Source organism: Vanacampus margaritifer, chromosome 2 (assembly GCF_051991255.1).
Source record: "Vanacampus margaritifer isolate UIUO_Vmar chromosome 2, RoL_Vmar_1.0, whole genome shotgun sequence".
In the NCBI taxonomy this organism is placed as follows: Eukaryota; Metazoa; Chordata; class Actinopteri; order Syngnathiformes; family Syngnathidae; genus Vanacampus; species Vanacampus margaritifer.
In genome coordinates this window covers 6,724,432-6,744,468 of record NC_135433.1, presented here as the reverse complement: position 1 = coordinate 6,744,468, position 20,037 = coordinate 6,724,432, and the positions used below count along the sequence as shown (strand labels likewise).

At 37.7% G+C, this 20,037-nt stretch overlaps 1 protein-coding gene and 1 long non-coding RNA gene across 4 annotated transcripts; one reads left to right on the top strand and one right to left on the bottom strand.

The window, feature by feature from the left end:
• Positions 1-326: 326 nt before the first annotated feature.
• Positions 327-19,955, bottom strand: apol1 (apolipoprotein L, 1). Of its 3 annotated transcripts, XM_077558747.1 has the most exons (33): positions 19,711-19,955; positions 19,569-19,625; positions 17,807-17,866; positions 17,674-17,736; positions 17,525-17,590; positions 16,958-17,029; positions 16,815-16,883; positions 16,690-16,746; positions 16,259-16,330; positions 16,116-16,187; positions 13,719-13,775; positions 12,438-12,497; positions 12,325-12,369; positions 12,187-12,252; positions 12,015-12,104; positions 11,890-11,937; positions 11,733-11,807; positions 11,527-11,649; positions 11,389-11,442; positions 9,136-9,195; positions 8,970-9,047; positions 8,846-8,887; positions 8,677-8,754; positions 7,447-7,503; positions 7,296-7,367; positions 6,372-6,428; positions 6,199-6,306; positions 6,066-6,116; positions 5,881-5,916; positions 3,890-3,967; positions 3,742-3,781; positions 3,445-3,496; positions 327-2,081 (listed from the first exon to the last, which is right to left on the bottom strand). In XM_077558747.1, exons 1-33 carry the CDS (start codon positions 19,711-19,713, stop codon positions 1,127-1,129), a joined length of 2,973 nt encoding a protein of 990 aa, XP_077414873.1. In that variant the 5' UTR covers positions 19,714-19,955; the 3' UTR covers positions 327-1,126. The 3 variants fall into 3 exon arrangements, with proteins under 3 accessions (XP_077414873.1, XP_077414874.1, XP_077414876.1); XM_077558748.1 differs by lacking the exon at positions 11,389-11,442; XM_077558750.1 differs by lacking the exon at positions 16,116-16,187.
• LOC144044378 (uncharacterized) lies at positions 7,974-9,134 on the top strand. The gene is made up of 2 exons (XR_013291258.1): positions 7,974-8,423; positions 8,647-9,134. It is a non-coding gene; the product is annotated as an uncharacterized LOC144044378 (long non-coding RNA).
• Positions 19,956-20,037: the final 82 nt, after the last annotated feature.

Here is a 20,037-nt window from a genome sequence, read left to right as displayed (position 1 = left end):
GTATTAAATTGATAGTAAAAAACAAAAAAACGAATTGCAGCAAATTACATGGGATATAAAAAATATTTTAAATAGCCAGTCATAAATGAAAACCTAATTTGTTGTATGTTGCCTTTGTAAAAAATATTTCTGTACTTATAAAGCTGTACCCATTTAGGATTGTTGAATATTTTTATCCTTCTACCTAAATTTAACATTTAAGGTATTGTTTACAAGCATAACAGAAAAACAAATATTTTAATGAATTCATATGGTATTTGTTTTTAAATGTGTTGTGTATATCTGATAGCTCTGATTTGCCACACAGATTACAAAATAATGCATAGTATGGCCACTTTTGCTTTTATTACACAACACATATATTGCACGTATAAATGTCCACCCAAAAGATGACAACTTACAATAAATACAAAGTTCATTAAATTAAAAAACACAACATTCATGATTTATTCAGTGAAAATGTTAGCGTTGGCTTAAGGCATTTGCATTGTTGCTAGAATCAATCTAGTGTGCAAATATTACAATATATTGCTCTAAAACATATATATATAAAAAACAAAAAACATTTCTACATTATGTTCAGTGTTGATTCCGTTAGCCAGCTAGCATTATGGTAATTATTGTAACAACAATAAAAGGCACTTGTCTAATGTGATTAAAAAAAACAAAATGATCAATAAAACATTCTGTATATAAAAAATGTCTCCTTTTTGTTATTAGCATAATCGTTGCCACCCTAAAGAGTAAAAACTAGAAAGCATTAATTCAATCCTGTGTTAGCAATCCTGAAGCTTGCTTTTGCTGGCCAAAAAAACATTTCAGAATTGTAATCATGTCCAATCTTAGTCAAATTGTTTTGTTTGTTTGTTTAGGGAGTTGCTGTTTATGGGAGTGTTAGCATGTTTCCAGTTCTGCTAATAAAATAACAAATGGCGAGTTATCAGTTTACTGTGCGACAAAAGGAGAGTGAATGTTTCTCTTAACTATCGCTTTAGTTTTCATTAAATAATGAGTTTTTCTGCAGTCCTCCCAGGGTGGTATGAAAATGAAGGTTTTGTATATTTTTGGGCTTCATAACGGTTCCTTAAATGTTGGTTTAGTTTTTCCAACGGTCTCTGGTCGTCTGTCACACGTACTCCCTGTTGTCGAGATCCTTCTTGATGGCTTTTTTAATGCGGTCGATCTCGTCTTCTTCAGAGCTGTCGTACTCGTAACCGCCTTCCTTCTTCCCGTTCTTCTCGTCGTCCCCGGGTTGGTCGTGGTCCTGCGGCGTGGTGCACTGCAGCTCCTCACGTATGGTGTTGAGCTCCACCAGGCCTTCGTGCAGCTGCGTGGCCACCTCGCGGATCTTGCCGGCAAACTCGGACTTGGCGCCCTTCTTGAGCTCTTTGGAGTCCTTGGCCACAAAGTAGATGTCCATGCCCACGAAGAGGCCCGTGAGGACGCCGGTGGCCATGCTGGCGATCTGAACGGCGCGCGCTGCCGTGCTCCCCGCCACGTTGGCGATCTGCACCACGCGCATGATCTCGTTGGCGTTGATGAGGATGGCCTTGCCCGCCATGGCGCCGTCCTCGTAGAAGCTGCTGCTGAGCACGGGGAATTCGCGGTTGTACGCGTTGTTCTTCATCTTGATGAGGTCGAAACGCCGCAGGTTCTCGATTCCCTGCTTGATGAACTTGAGGCACTTGTTGAGGTCCGCCATCTTCTCCTGGTAGTCTTCCACGATCTTCTCCACTTTCTTGCGGTCCATGGAGTTGTTGACCTGGTTGGAGATGCCGGCGCCAGCCGAGGTGAGACCGCCGGCCGTGGCCACACCCAGCCCCACGGCCGTCACGATTAAGGAGGTGCCAAAGGTGATGGGCGCCAGGGCCAGGCCGGCGATGGTGGCCACGCCGCCGATGGCGCTGGTGGAGCCGCCGGTGATCTGGGCGATCTTGGTGTTCTTGTTGAATTTGTCCAGGCCGTCGGCGATGCCGTTCAGGTCGATGACGTGCTGCCAAAGGCTCTCGGCGCGCTCCGAGAACAGCTTGTTGAACACGCGGATGCCCTTCTGGACCTTCTCCGCCGTCACCGCAAATGCCCTGACCACAGGAAATACCAAGTTGCTCATTTATACCACAATCCCATACACACATACAGGTTTATGCCGACTGACTGAATAACTAACAATTAACTAATGTCACTCATCGGAATTTAGTGGTAATTTACATTTATAATTAACAATTAATCGCAATAAACAAAGTTTATTGGTAACTTTTGCATGGATAATTAATAACTAATGGATGCTAACTAATTCATTCCTTGACTAACTAACCGATGGACAAATTAATCCACCAACTAACTGGTAGACAATTAACCTACCAATCAACTCACAACAAACAATTCCAATTAACAAAATTTAGTTGTAACTTTTGCATAAGACTACAAATTACTCCCCTAACTAATTAACCGACATACAAACTGACCAACCAACTAACTGATGGACAGCCTAACCAACTAAATAAAGTAACAAACAATTAATCCCAAGTTTTATGGTACTTTTGCATAACCCTACTAAATAATTCAACTAACGGAATATTAACTGATGGACAAACTAATCAACTAACTAACTGATGGATAAACCAACCAACTCACAGACCAACTAAATAGATTTATGATTAATCCCAACAAACAACATTTAATAGTAATTTTTGCATAATCCTACTAACCAACCAACCAACCAACCAACCAAAACAACTATCCGACACTAACAAACCAACCAACCAACCTACTAAATAATTAATCCAAACCAAGTTTTATGATAACTTTTGCATAATTCTACTAACAAAATAACCGACAAGTGACAAACTCACAACCAACCAACAACTAATCTTATTGTAGTGTTTAATTCACGCGAATATGGACGAGCTATCTAATTGCGTTGCTAAGAAGACTAGAACCGGTAATAGCTCATCGTTACCTACCAATCTTAACTTTTATGAAATCCTACTAACCAACCTATTAATGGACTAACCAACCAACTGACCAACTAATTAGACTGAATAATTAAACTGACCAACAAAAACTATGACTAAGTAAGTAAATGACTAGATGAACCAACCTACTAACTTAATTTGCACCAATCTACTACATTTAGTGGTACATTTTGAATAATCTTACAAACCAACTCCCTTCAGTCACCAATCAAAATTGAGTGGTAACCTTTGCATAGTCCTGCTAACTCACTCACTTAACTAATTGACTGATGACTAGGGATGGGCAAAGTTGATCAATGGTGGTGATGATGGCAAAATGGAGTGCACTGCGTTAGTTAACAATCACTATAGCACAACTCTTCTGTCCTATATTATCCATCATATAGACAGTGCGTTAATAATAAAATAAATCTCATCAAGAAATGTGTTGGAATGTCGATCCCTCGCATCAACAAAACCCATCACTCACTTAGCTTCTTCTTTATCCGTCATGTCGTCATCCTGAGGCGTGTCCTCCCAAGCTGAGGAAGAGCACATTCGGAAAAGACGCATGGTCAAGAGACAGACAATAAGAACGTTGCTTCATTTTTAACACCAACATCCCGACAATGCTGCCGCGATCACCATTTCACAGCAATTCATCTTTAAATATTCAGCGACTGCTTTCAACTATCAAAGCCAATATGTTATTCATTTTAGTTATGGATAGCTCAGCTGGGCTCCATAAAGTTTTAGACGGAGATCAATTGTGCATCATGTAACTTACACTCCACACTGTTCCACCATTCCATAAGACCTTCCATGCCCTGGAAGATGATTTAAAAAAGAAAAAGGAAAAAAGAAGAAGAGCAAATTGCTTGATTAAGGCCAGTTAATGAGGCATCGCCATGAAGATGTGATTTTGTCACACCGACCTGTACGTCTTCGGGCTGTAACGGATCAATGCGGAACTCCTCCAGACGCTCGAACAAACTAATGTTCCCACCCTCGTTCTGAAACACAAGCAGTCAGAAGTCGTTACACTCCACTTGCACAGGGGGACAAGTGTTGGCAGTCTGAACAAGTACTCAAGCAGTTTGCAATTATGATCACATATAACAAAAACAATATAAAGATTGTATAAAGTGGACTGTTCTCCGCTATTAGTGTTTGATGACAAAATGATTGCAAAAAAAAAATACAGAACAAAAATAATTCAAAAACTAAATAAATGTTTATAATCAATGAATCTGAAATTCCATAACCCTATTAATTATGTTAAAATAAAGTTCACGATAAATGTTCTACATTTGACTGCAAATAAATTAACTGAAATTAACAGTAAATACGAATAAATAAATAAACTGCAAATACACCTAATTAAAAAAAATATATATATATCAAACCAAAAGAATATTCCATGTTTATAAATGTTGGCATTTTAATCTAATTAAATGAAAACAAAATAAAATTCAATCTATAGCTTTAAATTGCATCAAATTAAATAGTTAAAACTGAAATGTTTTTAATCAGAACAAAACAATAGGATAGAGCAAAAATGCAAATAAATTGGAACCAAAAAAGTCTTTAAAAAAAAGGGGGGGGGGGGGAAAGCAATCAATCCACAAAAGAATTTGCATTAAAAAATGTAAATAGAATAAAAGGATAATTCTAAATAAAAAAAATAATAAAACAAACCCATGACCCATAAACCAAATAAAACTAATCAAATTCATTGATTTCAATGAAAACCAAAGTCTGTCAAGTATTGAAGCAGGTGATCCTGCTGGATGCAAAAGAGGAGGAAGTGTTTCTTCGGTGCCATTTTGTGTTTTTGCAGAAGTGGAGTTTCCGTAAAAGGAAGCGGACAAACAAGTCAGGACACATTGTGGCGGCCTCATCTCGCTTTACATGCCTTTAACACGGCTGCCGAGCTGCGGCTTTGTGTCGGAATGCAAGCCAGGTGGGGGTTGGGTTGGGGGGCAACAAAAAAGAAAAACAGAAAACAGATGTTGATAAAAAATTTTTTTTTAAAGTGTTCTCTCCCGGGAGTTGAGGGAGAGAAGTACAGGCAGAGGATGTCAGGTGACCGAAACGGTGAGAAGGATGACGTAGTGGTATTGTGTGGGATGAAAACCCTGACTGGGTGCGACCAGAGGTGACATCTTTGTGGAGAGTGACAACGAGGGTATGAATTGTGTCTTCGGGAGAGCGTTGTGTCGTGTTTCATACAAAGCCTCACAAAAGCAAAAACATGTACAGTACATGTACAATAATCAAGACAAACTGCTTTCTGGAGATTACTTATTGGTATTCGTGTGGACTTTTGTCTTTGCTTTTGCCATTGAGTGAAAAACATCTGATTAAAAATGTGGATTTTTTTAAAATACTGTATAGAGATATCTGCATTATACAAATAATTCATAATTACATTAAAATAAAGAAAATATTAATAAAATGAATTAAGAATGTTTTTTTAAAATAAAAAACACTTATTTAAAACAATATAAATATACCGTAATAAGAAAATCAATACAACAAAATATATGTTAATGAAATGGAAATAAAAATAAAATCAAATATAAAATTCTGACAAACTAAATTGAAACAAAAATAAATTTAAAACATTAAAATTTGAATGCAAGAAAAAAAATTTTAAATTAAAAAACAAATACATAGAATTAGAAAAAATAAATATGAATATATGTAATTAAAAATAAAGGAAAACAACAAATTACAATTTAATTTAAAAAATATAATTTAAATTGAAAATGAGAAATTAATGTAATTAAATTAAAAGGTGACTAAAGTTAGGTCAAAATAATATAAAATGAAAAATAGTACTAAAATGAAAAAATAAAGAAAATTAAAACAAAACAAACAAAAATTAATTAGATGAAAACAAAGCGGAAACTAACAAGTCTACCTCAGTATCTTCATCTCGCCTCTGTGCCACTTTGTTCTGCAACACACCCAAAACAAATACAATTACAACACTTGTGCTGCAACAAATAAAAACAATTAGCTCAGTAATCTTGCTTGACCATACTTTCAAAATAAATCCAGTCAAACATGCTACACTTTGCCATTGATTAAATGCGTGAACATTACCTTGACGCGAGGTAGGAAGGGATTGTGTCGCTTCGGCTTCTTGACTTTGACCTTAAGAGTAAAAATCAAAAACAAGGGAAATGACGAAGGTGAAGAATTTATGATTTAAAAAAGCAAGACAAAAAAAAAAGACCTCTTCTGATTTGTTGCTGCCATCTTCCTCCTTTTTATCCTCTTTGGACTTGTCGTCGTCATCATTTCCTTCTTCTTCGCCTTTCAGCTCTGCGTCGTCGGATGGAGGCTGTGGTCACGAGATACCGTCAAATGTTAAACGCTGCCAAGTGAAAACGCGCGATATTCACGTACCTTGGCGGCAGCAGCACGTGGCATAAACGGGTTGTAGCGCTTTTGTTTCTTCTTGATCTGAAAAAGTGATGTGAACATAACGTGAAGCCCAGATCGATTTTTTTTTTTTACATCTATGCTAATTTCCGTTAGCCCATCTATTGCATTTTTCTTTACATGTTAGTGGAATTGTGTTAGAGGTGAAATGATTTGCTGTTCAAATATACATACTGTACAGTGCATAATTTTCCTAGGGATCGAGCTAGACCACAAATAGCAAATATTTCGCAAATAACGGAGGGGGGCATCCCAAAAGTGATTAGGAATACATTAAAGGAACTGTTAATTGAATTTAAACACAGTAGCAAACACGGTGAAGGGGCATTTAGTTGTTATGCTGCGTGCAAATGGAATAAGTTGCCAACAGAAGTAAAGTCATCCTCAAATAAATGCTTTTAAATCCAGGTTAAAATAAAAAAATAATAATAATCTTCCCCGCTCACATTCTTTTGATTAAGGTAGCGTGCATTCCGAAAAGAGGTAGATAGCATTTCAAACGGTTAGCAACATACTGTAGACAGTATTTTGCCATGAAAACAAACCAACAAAAAACAAGTAGGCAGTGTTTTTTCCACAAATAACGGGGACATAGGTTCAACGCAAAATTCCACAGTCACGTACATTCACAAATGCTGATATAGATGTAAACAGAAGTACAATGATTTTTTGTTGTTGTCAGTTTTACAGTAAACATCAACTGGGTATGACAAAGCACGCTTTGCCTCTTATTTTGGAGAACTGTACGAGTGAGAGATTCATTTCCTCAAAGTGATGTTTATGATTGCGTGAGAACAGAGAATTTGTTTTACTAGCTTTAAGCAAAACGTAAAACGATACCAATTTTTTAACTATTTCGTCAAAACATCTGGCACACGTGGATCTCACCGCTTTGCCCTCCGCCGCGGTCGCCTCGTCCCTCTCGCCGTCTTCTTTCAGAAGCTCGTCATCTGATTGGCTCTGCAAAATAATCACCTGGTTAATAGGCGTTGACTAAATTCGCATTGCAGCTCCATGTCACATGACACACGACAACAACCTGATGCGGGTTTTCTTGCTTGGGCACAACTTTGTTGGCTGCTCGGCTCCTCATCTCCTGAAATTCAATAGCGCTGTGTAAGAAGCAGGTCAAGCAAAAGCACGCTAAAACGATTCTTTAGCGAATGTGTTTAAGAGCAATTTTAGGACTCTTGGACCATTTTTGACAGCTTTGGCACTATTCATTTGGTTTTGAACATTACGCTGACGAAATTTATGGACAATTTTATATTTAACACAACAATGACTGTTTTAAGAGAATTTCAGGACTTTTTTTTCTGTCTGGTTTTGGACAACTTAGTAGGATTTGACTTGAATATGTCACTAGTGGGGTTTCCATTCAATTGTTTTGAAATTTTTAAGCAAATTTACTTAAAATGCGCAAAACGGACATGCGACTTATGCCCGTTTCCATCTGTTCTTCTTTTGCGAATATTGAGAGGGGACTCCACCGCTGTAGGTGGCGGTATACACCATAGAGATGTGATCCACCAGTAATTTAAAAGAAAAAGAAGAGGACCAGGAAGCGACTGCGCCGTGCGATGACGTTGTATAAGTTTGCTTTCGTAATTCTTGATAAACCGTAGCGTTTCTTTGCTGTTTTCCATCTAAAATTGCATTAATATTCGCTTATTTAATTAATTAATTCCAAAAAGATTTCTGTTTGGTCGTCCCTCCAATTTATCGTAATTTATCGTTTGCCATTGCTTTGTGACCACAAACGCACGGTGTGACGTAATGTCCGGTCAAAATATTTGATGTTTATCCATGTTACATGTTTCCATAGCCAAAATTTGCATTTTCCTTTTATCGATACGCTTCAAAATTTACCCTCTCGAAGCGTAAATTTTTTTTGCGAATCTTGGGTCCTTTTTCGAATTTGTAGCTTTTCCATTCAGTCTTATTATCGCATTTCTTGAAAATTCGAATAAAAATGGGTGGCTGGAAATGGAAACCCCACTACTGACAGTGTTTTAGGTAAATTTGAGAACTCTTGATACTGCTTTTAAACACTTGTAGGACTTTTTAGTCTTTTGAATGCTACACTGACTGTGTTTTAGAACAATTTTGGGACAAGATTGGCCTTAAAAGCAACACAGACTGTTCAGGATTCTTTTTGGTCTCAAATCTAACACCGACTGTGTTTTAGATGAATTTGAGGACTTTCTTGATTTCGAACACTTTGTTGTCTGTGTTCTAGGTCCATTTCAACACTAGAGACTCCTCCTACCTCCTGCGTAGGCTTGTGTGGGGGCACTGCAGGAGGTTCCTTGTGTGCCTTCTCCCGGGACGTCATGTCCTTGTTGTCCTGCAAGAGGCAAGTACATGCTATTTGTTGGCTCAAAGCGTAGTTAATGAAAACCTGGCTGCAGGTAAGCCACATATGAGTCAGGAAATACCTTAGCGTCTTCAGATGCTTTCGCCTTGGCTTTGTCTTGATCCTTTGAATGCATGAAAGCGACACAAAGTTAAAGTGGACGTGTCACCACAAGAGTGCAAAGTGGAAGCAAACTGCTGTCAAACCTCTTGGGCGGGTCGCCGTGGAAGTGGCGGCGTTTCACTTCTCTGCTTTCTCTCTCTGTCGACGGCGTTGTTCTTGAGCTGGCCAGGACGACACACAGGAAGGATTTAAAGAGGGAGGATGCGTGTGTGTTGTCACAGATTACTCATGATAATGAATATACACTACTTTCTGTTTCCCCTCCATTTGCTTGCCAGTTTCTTTCAGCGTCTCTGTGTCTTCATTGTCCTTTTGCACAAACAAGTAAAGTCAAGTTGAAATAAATTTTTGTTTTTACTTTTGCATGAAAACTTTATTAAAAAGTTAACAGTTGCCAAAGCACTGCCAAGGATTGCATTGCCACCAAAAATACCTCATTTCCAAACCAAATCTTTTTGATAAACTATGCTATAAACTATAAAAATTATAAAAAAAAATGTACCAAAGGACGGATTAATTTGCGTTGAGGTCGAGTGATGAGCTCAAAGCTGGGTTCAAGACCACAAGAGTCATGAAATTGTTCTAAAATGTTCTGAAACAGCCTTAAAGTAAGTCAAGTCAAAAAATCTTTACAACAATATGTTGTATGTGGCCACTAGTTTAAATACGGTATTCTGATTAATATTGCATTTGTGTAATAGCAAAATCCACCTGTTTTTATCCATGTCAGGGGGCGGCCATTTTGCCACTTGCTGAAAATGACATCAGAGTTTCTAAGGGCTTATGCTGCATTTGAGGATGGTCGGAAGTCTGACTTTTCAGAGTTCAAACCAGGAAGTGTGTACGGGAATGCCCACTTGAACTCGGAAATCCCACTTGTGAAGTCGGAAAAAAAAAGGACCCTGACTTCACAGACGGACTACAATGTGACGTCACTCTACAATGGCGACCCCTTTGGAAACACAGACTGTAAAACACAATTTATTAGAGTATAAAACTAGATAACTTTCTTCATTCATAAATATTCGACATAATTTCACGTAACAACGTACGTGACAGTATGCCGCTGTCTCCCTGCATGAAATTATACGGTGAACTACTGAACTGTATGGAATGCTTGTGAACTGAGATAAAAACAATAAATTAAGCAAAATTGCGAGAAGGCAAGTTTGCTGGAGGTCAAAATGAGTTGTGAGGACCAAAATAAAAAACAATTTATCACTATAACTTTGGTTGTTTACTTTTGCCTCGAACGCTTTCAGGTCGGAACTGGGAAAAACCAACTGATACATCCGACTTCCGACCATCCTCGAATGCAGCATCAGCTTGCAAACGTCACACGACAAAACCTAGAAAACAGGTGAACCGTGATTGCCCGTTGCCTGAGCCCTTAAGACTTTGTGATGTGATTTTCAGTCGACAGCAAGTGGCAAAATGGCCGCCCCCTGAGATAGATACAAATGGGTGGATTTTTTTTAAACTGGTCTTCCCCTTTAAAACACAGTCAACACTGACTGAAATAGTTCTAAAATTGTCCAAAAAAACATCACCAAGGCTGCATTCAAGGCCAAAAGAGTCCCAAACTAATCCTACAAAACTCAGTGTTGCATTCTAGAGCAAATAAGTCCTTTATTTGTCCAAAAGCAGTCCAAAAAAATGTCTAACATGGTCCTAAAACACAGTCAGCATTGCGGTCAAAACTTAAGTAAAAAAATCATTCAGTGTTGCACTCGACCTCGAAAATCGACCTTAAACAGTCAGCAGGTTCTGAACTGGACCTAAAATGCAGTCAGTATACTGTAGCGTTTAAAACCAAAAATGTCCTCAAACAAATGGACCCAAATCAATTTGATACCACTTTTTTTCAGACCCATGCAAGTACACAAATTCGCTCTGAGTACTGACCGATACCGAGTACCATTACCTCTAGTACTTTTAATATATAGAATTTCTTTTAACAAAATGACAATTGTGAACAAAGGCCATTCTTTTTTTATGCAGATGTGTCAAACTGTTGCAGTATAGCGCCAACTACTGCCGAGGAGGATTTACTCAATCAATATCAGATTATTATATTTTGGCCTTAAGCATCTGTGGATGATATCGGCAGCCTCCGCGAGTACCTAATATGTTAAAATGTCGCCCATCACTATTCAAAACCAAAGAAGTCCAAGAATTTTTCTAAAAGACAGTCTATGTTGTGTTCAAGAACATATCATTTCGGAATGGTTTAAAAACAGTCAAAAATGGTTGTAAACTGACCAAAAAAAAGAAGGAAAAAAGTCAGCAGTCCAACAGAGCTCTGAAATAGACCTAAAGCACAGTCAACAATGCGTTCAAAACTAAGGAAATGCCGGAATTGTCCTAAAAGACAGCGAGAGCTGCGTTCAAGACCGGAAAGAGCACAGCCACCGATAAAATGATGATTCCATCACCACCAAAAGCCCCATGACTAGCACCGTCACCATGAAGCTCAGCGGAAACAAACAGCAATCCCGTTACTTTATTGGCAGGCTTGAATGGGTTCAGTTTGGACATGGCTCCCATCACGGCGTTCTGAGGGAGGCGAGGACACGTTAAGATGGATGCCGCGGGGGACAACCACTAACTTTGAAGCACCACAGAGGAAGGTTTCAAAACCTGTTTTTGACCGGACGACTTGTCGCTGGCGGCGGGCGCATCATCATCACTGGAGTCACTGCTCTGCTTGTCCTTTCCGGATCGGAATGGATTCAGCTTGTTCATGGCGCCGGCCAGCTTGCTCTGAAATAAAAAAAAAAGTCAAACAAACATGAATCAGTTGGCGCAGAGGAGGTTCAGGATTTCCACAAAACGACTTGAAGAACCTGTTTTTGGCTGGTCTGGTTCTCGCCGGTGTCCGACATCTCCTCGGTAGCATCCGCGTCTGAGTTGTCTTTCTCCTAAACAACCGCACACACAATCGTTTTCATATTCATATTTTTGTAGCTTTTCATGTGAAAGAGTAGAAACCAGTGAGCGCACCGTTTTGTCGGCGTAGAAGGCGTTCTTCATCATGGCACTGAAGCCGTTCTGAAAGCACACAGACACACTCATGTTAATGGTCAAATTCTTCACAAACGTATTTATTGATGAGTTTTATTGATTACATGTTTGACTTTGGGCTTCTCTGTAAGGTTTTCTTTGGAGCCAAGCGACTTCTCTGCGAGACTGTCGCTGCTGGCCGCCGTCAAGTCCTCCTAAAACACAAATTGCAAAGTGAACTTAAATTGTACGCTTATCTAAAACCTAAAGAAAATTGGCTCCACTCCTGCTGCTCACCTGAGACTTTTCTTTTGACAGCTTTGGGGATTTTTTAAACATTCCGCTAAACATTCCAGCAGACTCCTGGGAAACAGCACATTAGCTTTGGATGTTAGCATTATTACTTGTGTGTGCCTGAAGTAAAGTAATCGTCACCTTATTGCCGCTTCCTGACTGTTCGTCGTTTTCGGACAAATCCTCCTGGAATAAAAGCAGATTGGCATCCATTGTAGGAGGATGACGTCATACATATGAGAGGCATGTCTTACCTGAGATTGTGTTCTTTTTGAAGATTTCTTAAACATCCCGCTGAACATTCCGCTGCTCTCCTACAGGGAAAACAAATACAATGTGCTCAAGAAATGTCAAATATATATATTTTACAACTTCTATACACAACCGGCATTGCGTTCAAGGACAAAAGAGGCCTGAAACTGTCCTTCATTAAAGTGGAAGTCAACCTTCAACATTTCTTGACAATAAAATGTTATACAGTATGTGACCTCACTAGTCTTAACATGACATTCTGATTAATATTACATTTGTGTAATATGAGTTATGCAGCAAAATGCAGCAGTTTTTAATTCATCTCAGGGGGCGGCCATTTTGAAGCTGAATTGTGATTGGTTGTTACCTGAGACCTGAGCAACTGTGATGTCATCTTTAGTCGACAGCCAGGGGCAAAATGGCCGCCCACTAAGATGGGAGAAAAATGGCTGGATTTTGCTGCTAACTCATATTCCACAAATTTAATATTAATCAGAATGTCATGTTTAGACTAGTGAGGTCACATATAACGTATTATTGTCAAGAATTTTTTGGGGGGTTAACATCCCCTTTAAACACGAGGCATGCATTCAAGACAAAACAAGTAAACAGATTTAATGTTGTGTTGTCACATTCAAAACCAAAGGAGGCCCAAATATGTTCTAAAACACAAAAAATGACTAAAATGGTCCTAAAACTGAGTCAGTGTTCAAGACTAAACAGTCCTAATATGCATTTACAAGACATATTCTCAAGATAAACAGAATTCCAAAATTGCCCAAAACACAACTGGTGTTGCGTTCAAGGGCAAAAGCATATTAAACTATAACTACGTTCAAGGCCAGAAGAGTCCTAAAGCTGTTCTAAAATATTGTCCGCCTTATATTCCAGACTAAAAGACAATTGTCTGAAAACAAATTTAGTGGTATGTTCAAGACAAAAAAAAATGTCTGGGAATTGTCCGAAAACTCATTAAAACTTAAAACTCATTCAGTGCCAAAAACGTTTGAGTACCACAACAACAAGCAGACAGTGGTGCTTCAAAACTGAGAGTCCTGAAAATTTTGCAGTTAACGCCTTCAAAGCACTCATTAAACAGACTTGAAACAAAGACAACGTACCAGACCCAAAAAATCTATTTGACCAAAAAACAGTCAGTGTTGCATTCAAGACAAAAAGAATGCAGGAAATGCCATAAGAACCACATTCCAAATCAATTCCGGAGCAAAACAGTCCTGAAATTGTCCTTAACGTTTTCATTGTGATAATAAATACTCACTCACCTTGGTGTTATCATTCACATTGTTGTGGCTGGTGGACATGTCAATGTCGAGAAGATCCTAAAATAACATCTAATATTTTAATTTGCTTTTATGTTATTTGACATTCATATATAGGTGTCATCAGTGGCGTGCACAGACATTTTTGGTGGGACAAGAGCTCTGGATGAAAAAAAAAAGGTCGCTTTTGTGCATATGGAATACCTCATTGACAATTGCGAGATGATGTCACAAGTCAAGATGGTGGTCAATTTGGTGAACAAAATCTATCCACTCATTGAAAAGCATTGGACTTTGGAACTTTGTAATTTGATGTGATGAGATATCGTTTGACTACTATGACAATCGCTGTGGCTTGTATGATAGTCATGGGCAAAAGCATGACAATCAGCAGTTTGTTTTCACCGTATAAAAGGAAGCATTTGCATTGTGTTGCATTGGTGAAGTATCAGAAATGTCCAAATGTTCGGAATTGCATTACACACACATGTAATAATAATAATAATTAACTCATTCATTGCCATAAAATCATTTACAAATCAAAAAAAAAATTGGGGTGACAGGCAATTATTATTTTTTATTGTAATTATTAATTTATCACATGACTTAACTAGTTAACGAATGATTAATCACAAATTTTATATCTGTTCTAAATGTACAATAAAAAAATCTAGGTTTTCATACTCTTAACAAAAGTGGAAAAAAATGTTAAACTAATAGAAATAGTTCAAATGAATTTTTGACATTTATAGCCATCAATGGCAGTGAATGAGTTAATAATATCCCACAGATAGTTTTATGACAGCCTATATTAACGCAAAATAGGGCAAGACTTGTAGCATAAAAATCACTTAAAGTTATGGTTTGTACAAAAGACTAGCTAATAATAGCTTCATGCCTGCTGATTTAGTACAAACCACTTAACTCATTCACTGCCATTGACGGCGATAGAAGTAAAAAATTCATTTTAACTATTTCTATGAGTTTAACATTTTTTCTACTTTTGTTAACAAGAGTATGAAAACCTATTATTTTTTTATTGTACATTTAGAACAGATATCAAATTTGTGATTAATTGTGAGTTAACTAGTGAGTCATGCGATTAATTGCGCTAAAAAATTTGAATTGCCTGACGCCCCGAATTTTTAATAATCTTTAAGTCGCGTCAGGCGATTAAAATTTTTAATTGTAATTAATCGCATGACTTCAATAGTTAACTCACGATTAATCACACATTTTATATCTGTTCTAATAGTACAATAACATTTTTTTTCTAGTTTTACGCATTCTTGTTAACAAAAATGGAAAAAAAATGTTAAATCAATAGAAATAGTTTAAATTAATTTTTGACGTCTATAGCCGTCAATGGCAGTGAATGAGTTAAAAATAAAATGGGAACATCTTTTACGATTTTTTAATAAAATTAACCTTAAGGAGCAAATCCAATTTAAAATGGGAGCTTTAAAAGATGCTACTTGTTAACATGACTCTCTCTAGCCTTGACTCTGACCTTTCTTCTTCTTGCGTCTTTGAATTCATCCAAGAGAGCAGATGCTTCCCTTGACTGCTTGTTGTAGCTCCTTTTCTTTTTCCCTTTCCAGCCTCTCCTTTCTAGGCATTATGCTACAATTAGTAAATAAATAGACCAATTGTAACCAAACAGACCAATGGCATGAGAATGAATAAGATTGACTGTTGTCACTCATTACCAGAAGGCAAAAGGGTATTTTTCACAGGCAATTAACAATTCCAAACATCTGGGCATTCCACAACGCAACTCAATGCAAATGCTTCGACCACCAACAATGTATTGGATTGCTTTTGACTGTGACTACTAACATAATACAAACCAGACAGAAACGACAGTTCATCACATTTTGAAGTCAAAATAATTCCCGCAAATTACAATGATCCAAAATCCAATGCACGGACCACAGAGAGCTTCCTTTCACCGTCATTAGTTGTACCCTGTGCTGGTCATCACGTTGTCTATTATTGATTTGGCGTATAGCGTTAAACTAGCTAATTAGGCGGCCATTCTGCTCATTTATGCTGAGTTGTTTGTGCTGTATGAGACATGCTACTTCAAAACAAAATGATTATAGGTATAGAGGGCAAACAAACAATACAATTTCACTGTATTCACAGTTACCTGGCTGGGGTGGACAGAGGAGACTAACAGTCTGCGTTCATGTGACAAAGAGAGACAGAGGGAGAGAGGAAGCTAGGTTGGGGGTGTTTAATCGTGTAGCTTTTCTAAAATATTGACCTGTTCTCAGGAAACAAAACGATCTTTCCAAAGGGCACTTTTTTGAGAGAGGGCAGAGGGGCAAGGGTGTCAGCACCACTAGGGGTCTGCCTGTGCACGCCAGTGGGTGTCATCTTAGTATGGTGTATCACCTGCGAGGGTCTGCGTGCGTGCCCCCGTTTAGGAGGTTTTTTCATCATCCCACCCAACACGCCAGACTTGTCCTGGGTAGGACAAAACGACTTTTGCATCAGACTCTCACTTTTGAGAGCTGACTGCACACGTGTTTGCTCACCTTGGCCGACTTGCCTTCATCTACGCTGCCATTGCTGCCCGAAAACTCTGGATTGTGCTGCGAGAGCGCCACCTAATTTTTTTTTTTAAAAAACAGAATGTGTGTGAAAATAAACTCCAGCAGAGTCCTAAAATACATTCACTGTTGCATTCGAGAACAAAAATGTACTTCCACAGCCGTAAAAGACAGTGTTGCTGCAAAGTTTTCTGTGGAGCATATTGATTTCACGCCCTGTCTTGGAACACCAAGTTAAAGTTAATTTGAAAAATCAAATAGTAGTAATAGAATTTTCATTTAGCAATGTTCTTTTGAAGTTCTTCGTAAAGAACGTTGATTTCACACTGTTTTTGCAACATCATATGAAAACAACAATCAAATTGTATTTCATGGCTCTATTGTAAACATGAACTTTTATGAAATTAAATATTCACCTTGCTGTTGTCGTTGACGTTGTTATTGCTGGTGGACATTTCGACGTCAAGAAAATCCTAAGAGGACACAATATATTTTATGACACTTTAAACACATGTACAAGTGCGATTTTAGCATTATGTACCTGTGAGGGCCTGCGTGCGTGTCCCCGTTTAGGTTTTTTCAGTATCCCGCCGAACACGCCAGACTTGTCCTGCAAAGGACAAGCGAGTTTACCATCAGAGGCTAACTGCTTTGAGCTAACTATAGGTACAAGCGTGTGATCACCTTGGCCGGCTTGCTGTCATCTAAACTGCCGTTGCTGGCTGAGAGTTCTGGCTTGTGCTGTGAGAGAGTCGCCTAAAATAATCCAACACCATGTTCTTGAAAACAACATTAGCAGCATTGCATTCAAGTCCAAAAAGTGTTCTAAAAATGCTCCAAAACACATCCAATGCTACATTTATGAACATTAAATGCAGTTTTGCATAACTAGGCAATATAAGGCAAAATGAGTCCTTAAATTCCCCAAAATACCAAAACTGTTTTTAAATTGTCTCAAAACAGTCAAAAAGGGTTTTGAAATGGACCTAAACACACAGTCTGCATTGTATACAAGATCAAAAGAGTCCTAAAAATGTTGTACAACAGATTTGCGTTCAAGACCTCAGGAATCATAAAATGGTCATAAAACACAAAGTGTTGCATTCAAGGACAACCGAGTACTGCAATGTCAGTTGCATTCAAGACCTCTCCAACCCCCAATGAAGCTTGTCTCGTTTGTTTAAGATGTTCTTTTAGCCAGGAAAATCTAAATAATGTGGAATAAAAAAAAATAAAAAAAGATCAACAAACCTGCTGTGACTCTTTGGACAATTTAGGCTGTTTCTTAAACATGCCCTTAAACATGCCTCCTTTGTCCTAGAATCATGACAAAGACAATTATTGGGTTGTTTTCATTAGCCTAATGGACACACATGCAACAATAGAAAGCAGCCTGTGACCTTGGTGTTGTCGTTCAGACTGTCGTTACTCTTTGACAGTTCGCTGCTGACCGACAGGTTGTCCTGGAAACATTTCAACTGCAATGTTACAATTATTATTATCCTCATCATCATCATTGACATATTGTGTTACCTGTGGTTCGGTCGATTTTGAGGATCTCTTGAACATGCCGCCGAACAATGCCGCCTTTTGCTGAAACGCAAGCGATTTATTATTATTATTTTTTAGAGATGTTCGATTATCGATACCACTTTTTTTCCAGACGAATATCAGTACTCAACTCTTGAGTAGCTACGGATATCTTTACCTAATACTGATACCACTAATACATAACCCTACCCCCCAAAAAAAAAACATTAAAAGAAAAAGACCTATATATTCCAATATTAAAAAAAAAAAAATCCCTTCAAATTGCATGAAAGTAATGGCAATTTTTTTATTCTTATTTCTAATTTCTACTTCCTTATCTATTGTAAAACGGCCAGAAGAGGGCACCCGAAAATGGTATCAGCCACTGTTGCAGTGGTATTGGCACCGATACTTGGTATCAATATTCGCCCATCTCTAAAAAACAGTATATTTTTTTTCCCACAAATGGTAGGTGGTCAATTAGTAAACTGCAGATGGATATACAGTAGAGTACTTGTTAGAATTTGGGCAAGAGCACTTAAAAAAAATTGTAGTTATGTTAAACATCAACGGTATATTGTGATTTATGTCAAGTGAAAGTTGAGTTTAAAACACAAGTTTTTATTTTTAAGATATGGTATACTTATTTTATTTAAATGTGTATATTTATTTATTTTGAAGTTTAGAGCTATTATGATGTCATTTTAATTACTTTTCAAATATTTGTATTATTATTTAACAAAGTATTTTAGAATATTTGAAAAACACATGTACATTATTAAAAAAATAATTTCTTTTCCATATAGTTTTAAAAATTTAGGTTAGGATTTTTATATTTAATTTTGTATTACTTTCTTAAACATGAGCAGGATTTTGAATATTTTTAAATTTAAATTTCCTTAGTCATGATCTTGTAAATGATTTGCCTCATTTAAATGCAGGTTGGAATGTGGGCACATCATACAAATGGACTGCCCATCAACAACATGTGTCAGAGTATGCTGGAATTTTAATCGTTGGTAAAGCACTGCACATAACCCAAGATTGTTTTAATTCCTGCACATGTTCACAAGACTCCACACATTCCTTATAATTGACTGAATGCTGTTGTTTTGGTTAGCAACAGTGTTCGAATGGTCTCCACAGTTTATTGAGGTCAACACAAGACCAAAAGCAGCGACAAATGTCATTGTACTTGTATTTGTTTTATTTTTTCCTGAAGGAAAAGGAGAGGCGTGTTTAATTTAGAATCAATAACCAAATCAATATCTCAGTATTGATACAAGATTATATTAACAACATAGCGGCATTGAGCACATGATCGTACATTAACAATTTTAGGAAACTACTTTTCATTTCTTCACTTGGCTTTTAAACGTCTGAAATTCGTTTGCCTTTTAATGCTGTATTTTTCCATTAAACTTTTTCTAAATATGTGAAGCATATTAAGTTACCTTGTGTATGAAATGTGCTCTTTAAATAAAGCTGCACATTTATTAATACCACACTTTTCAACCTGTTTATTTACACTGATATCATATATTTTGTTTGTTATCATGAGTTACGCTAAAAAAAAATTATTATGGAATGTAAATAGTACTTCAATTTAACCCTCTATAGAACAGCCCAGTGAACAGTTATGAGTTAGCATATTGTTGTCAATGTCACGGACTTTTGTTGCGTTTGTAAACGAGTTTAAAGTCGGAAATCACGATAGTCAAGATTATCGTCACAAACGATATTTATTGATTGAATTAGTACTCACCGCAACGTCTCCTCCTCCATCACACTCCAAATCCAGATCAAGGTCGCCGTACCGATCCTGCCCAAACAAACACGTTGAACGTGTTAAACACTTAAAATCAACATAAAATGTGTGTGGTTAAGGTAAAGGTCCTCTCTCACACCATTTTGGTTCTGTTAGCTTCAGTCTCCGAAGCAAACTCGTGAAGATTATGTCCCTTAGTTCTTTCTGTTAAGGAGCTTTCCGGGCTTCTGGGTTGAAAAGTTCCGCCCACCCCCGCTCACTTGTGAGTGGGGAGAAAAAAACTTCACCCAGCTCCTTGTGACGGGATTTATACAACAACGTTTAAAAACCCAGACGAACCAGTTCCACGAGCCTCGTCTTTATTTCGAGACAGAGGGCGTGGACTGTTTCACCTGGCAGCAGGATTGTTGTATGTTGTGCTGCGTTAAGCGTCACTCGGAAATCTCAAACTCTTATATACTGTGTG

Excerpts from the sequence above, each read along its gene's own strand:
- apol1 (XM_077558747.1), bottom strand. Across the intron at positions 17,867-19,568 it reads ATGGAGGAGGAGACGTTGCG|CAAAAGGCGGCATTGTTCGG; the intron begins GTGAGTACTAAT and ends CTTGCGTTTCAG. Across the intron at positions 7,504-8,676 it reads CACACAAGCCTACGCAGGAG|GAGATGAGGAGCCGAGCAGC; the intron begins GTAGGAGGAGTC and ends ATTGAATTTCAG.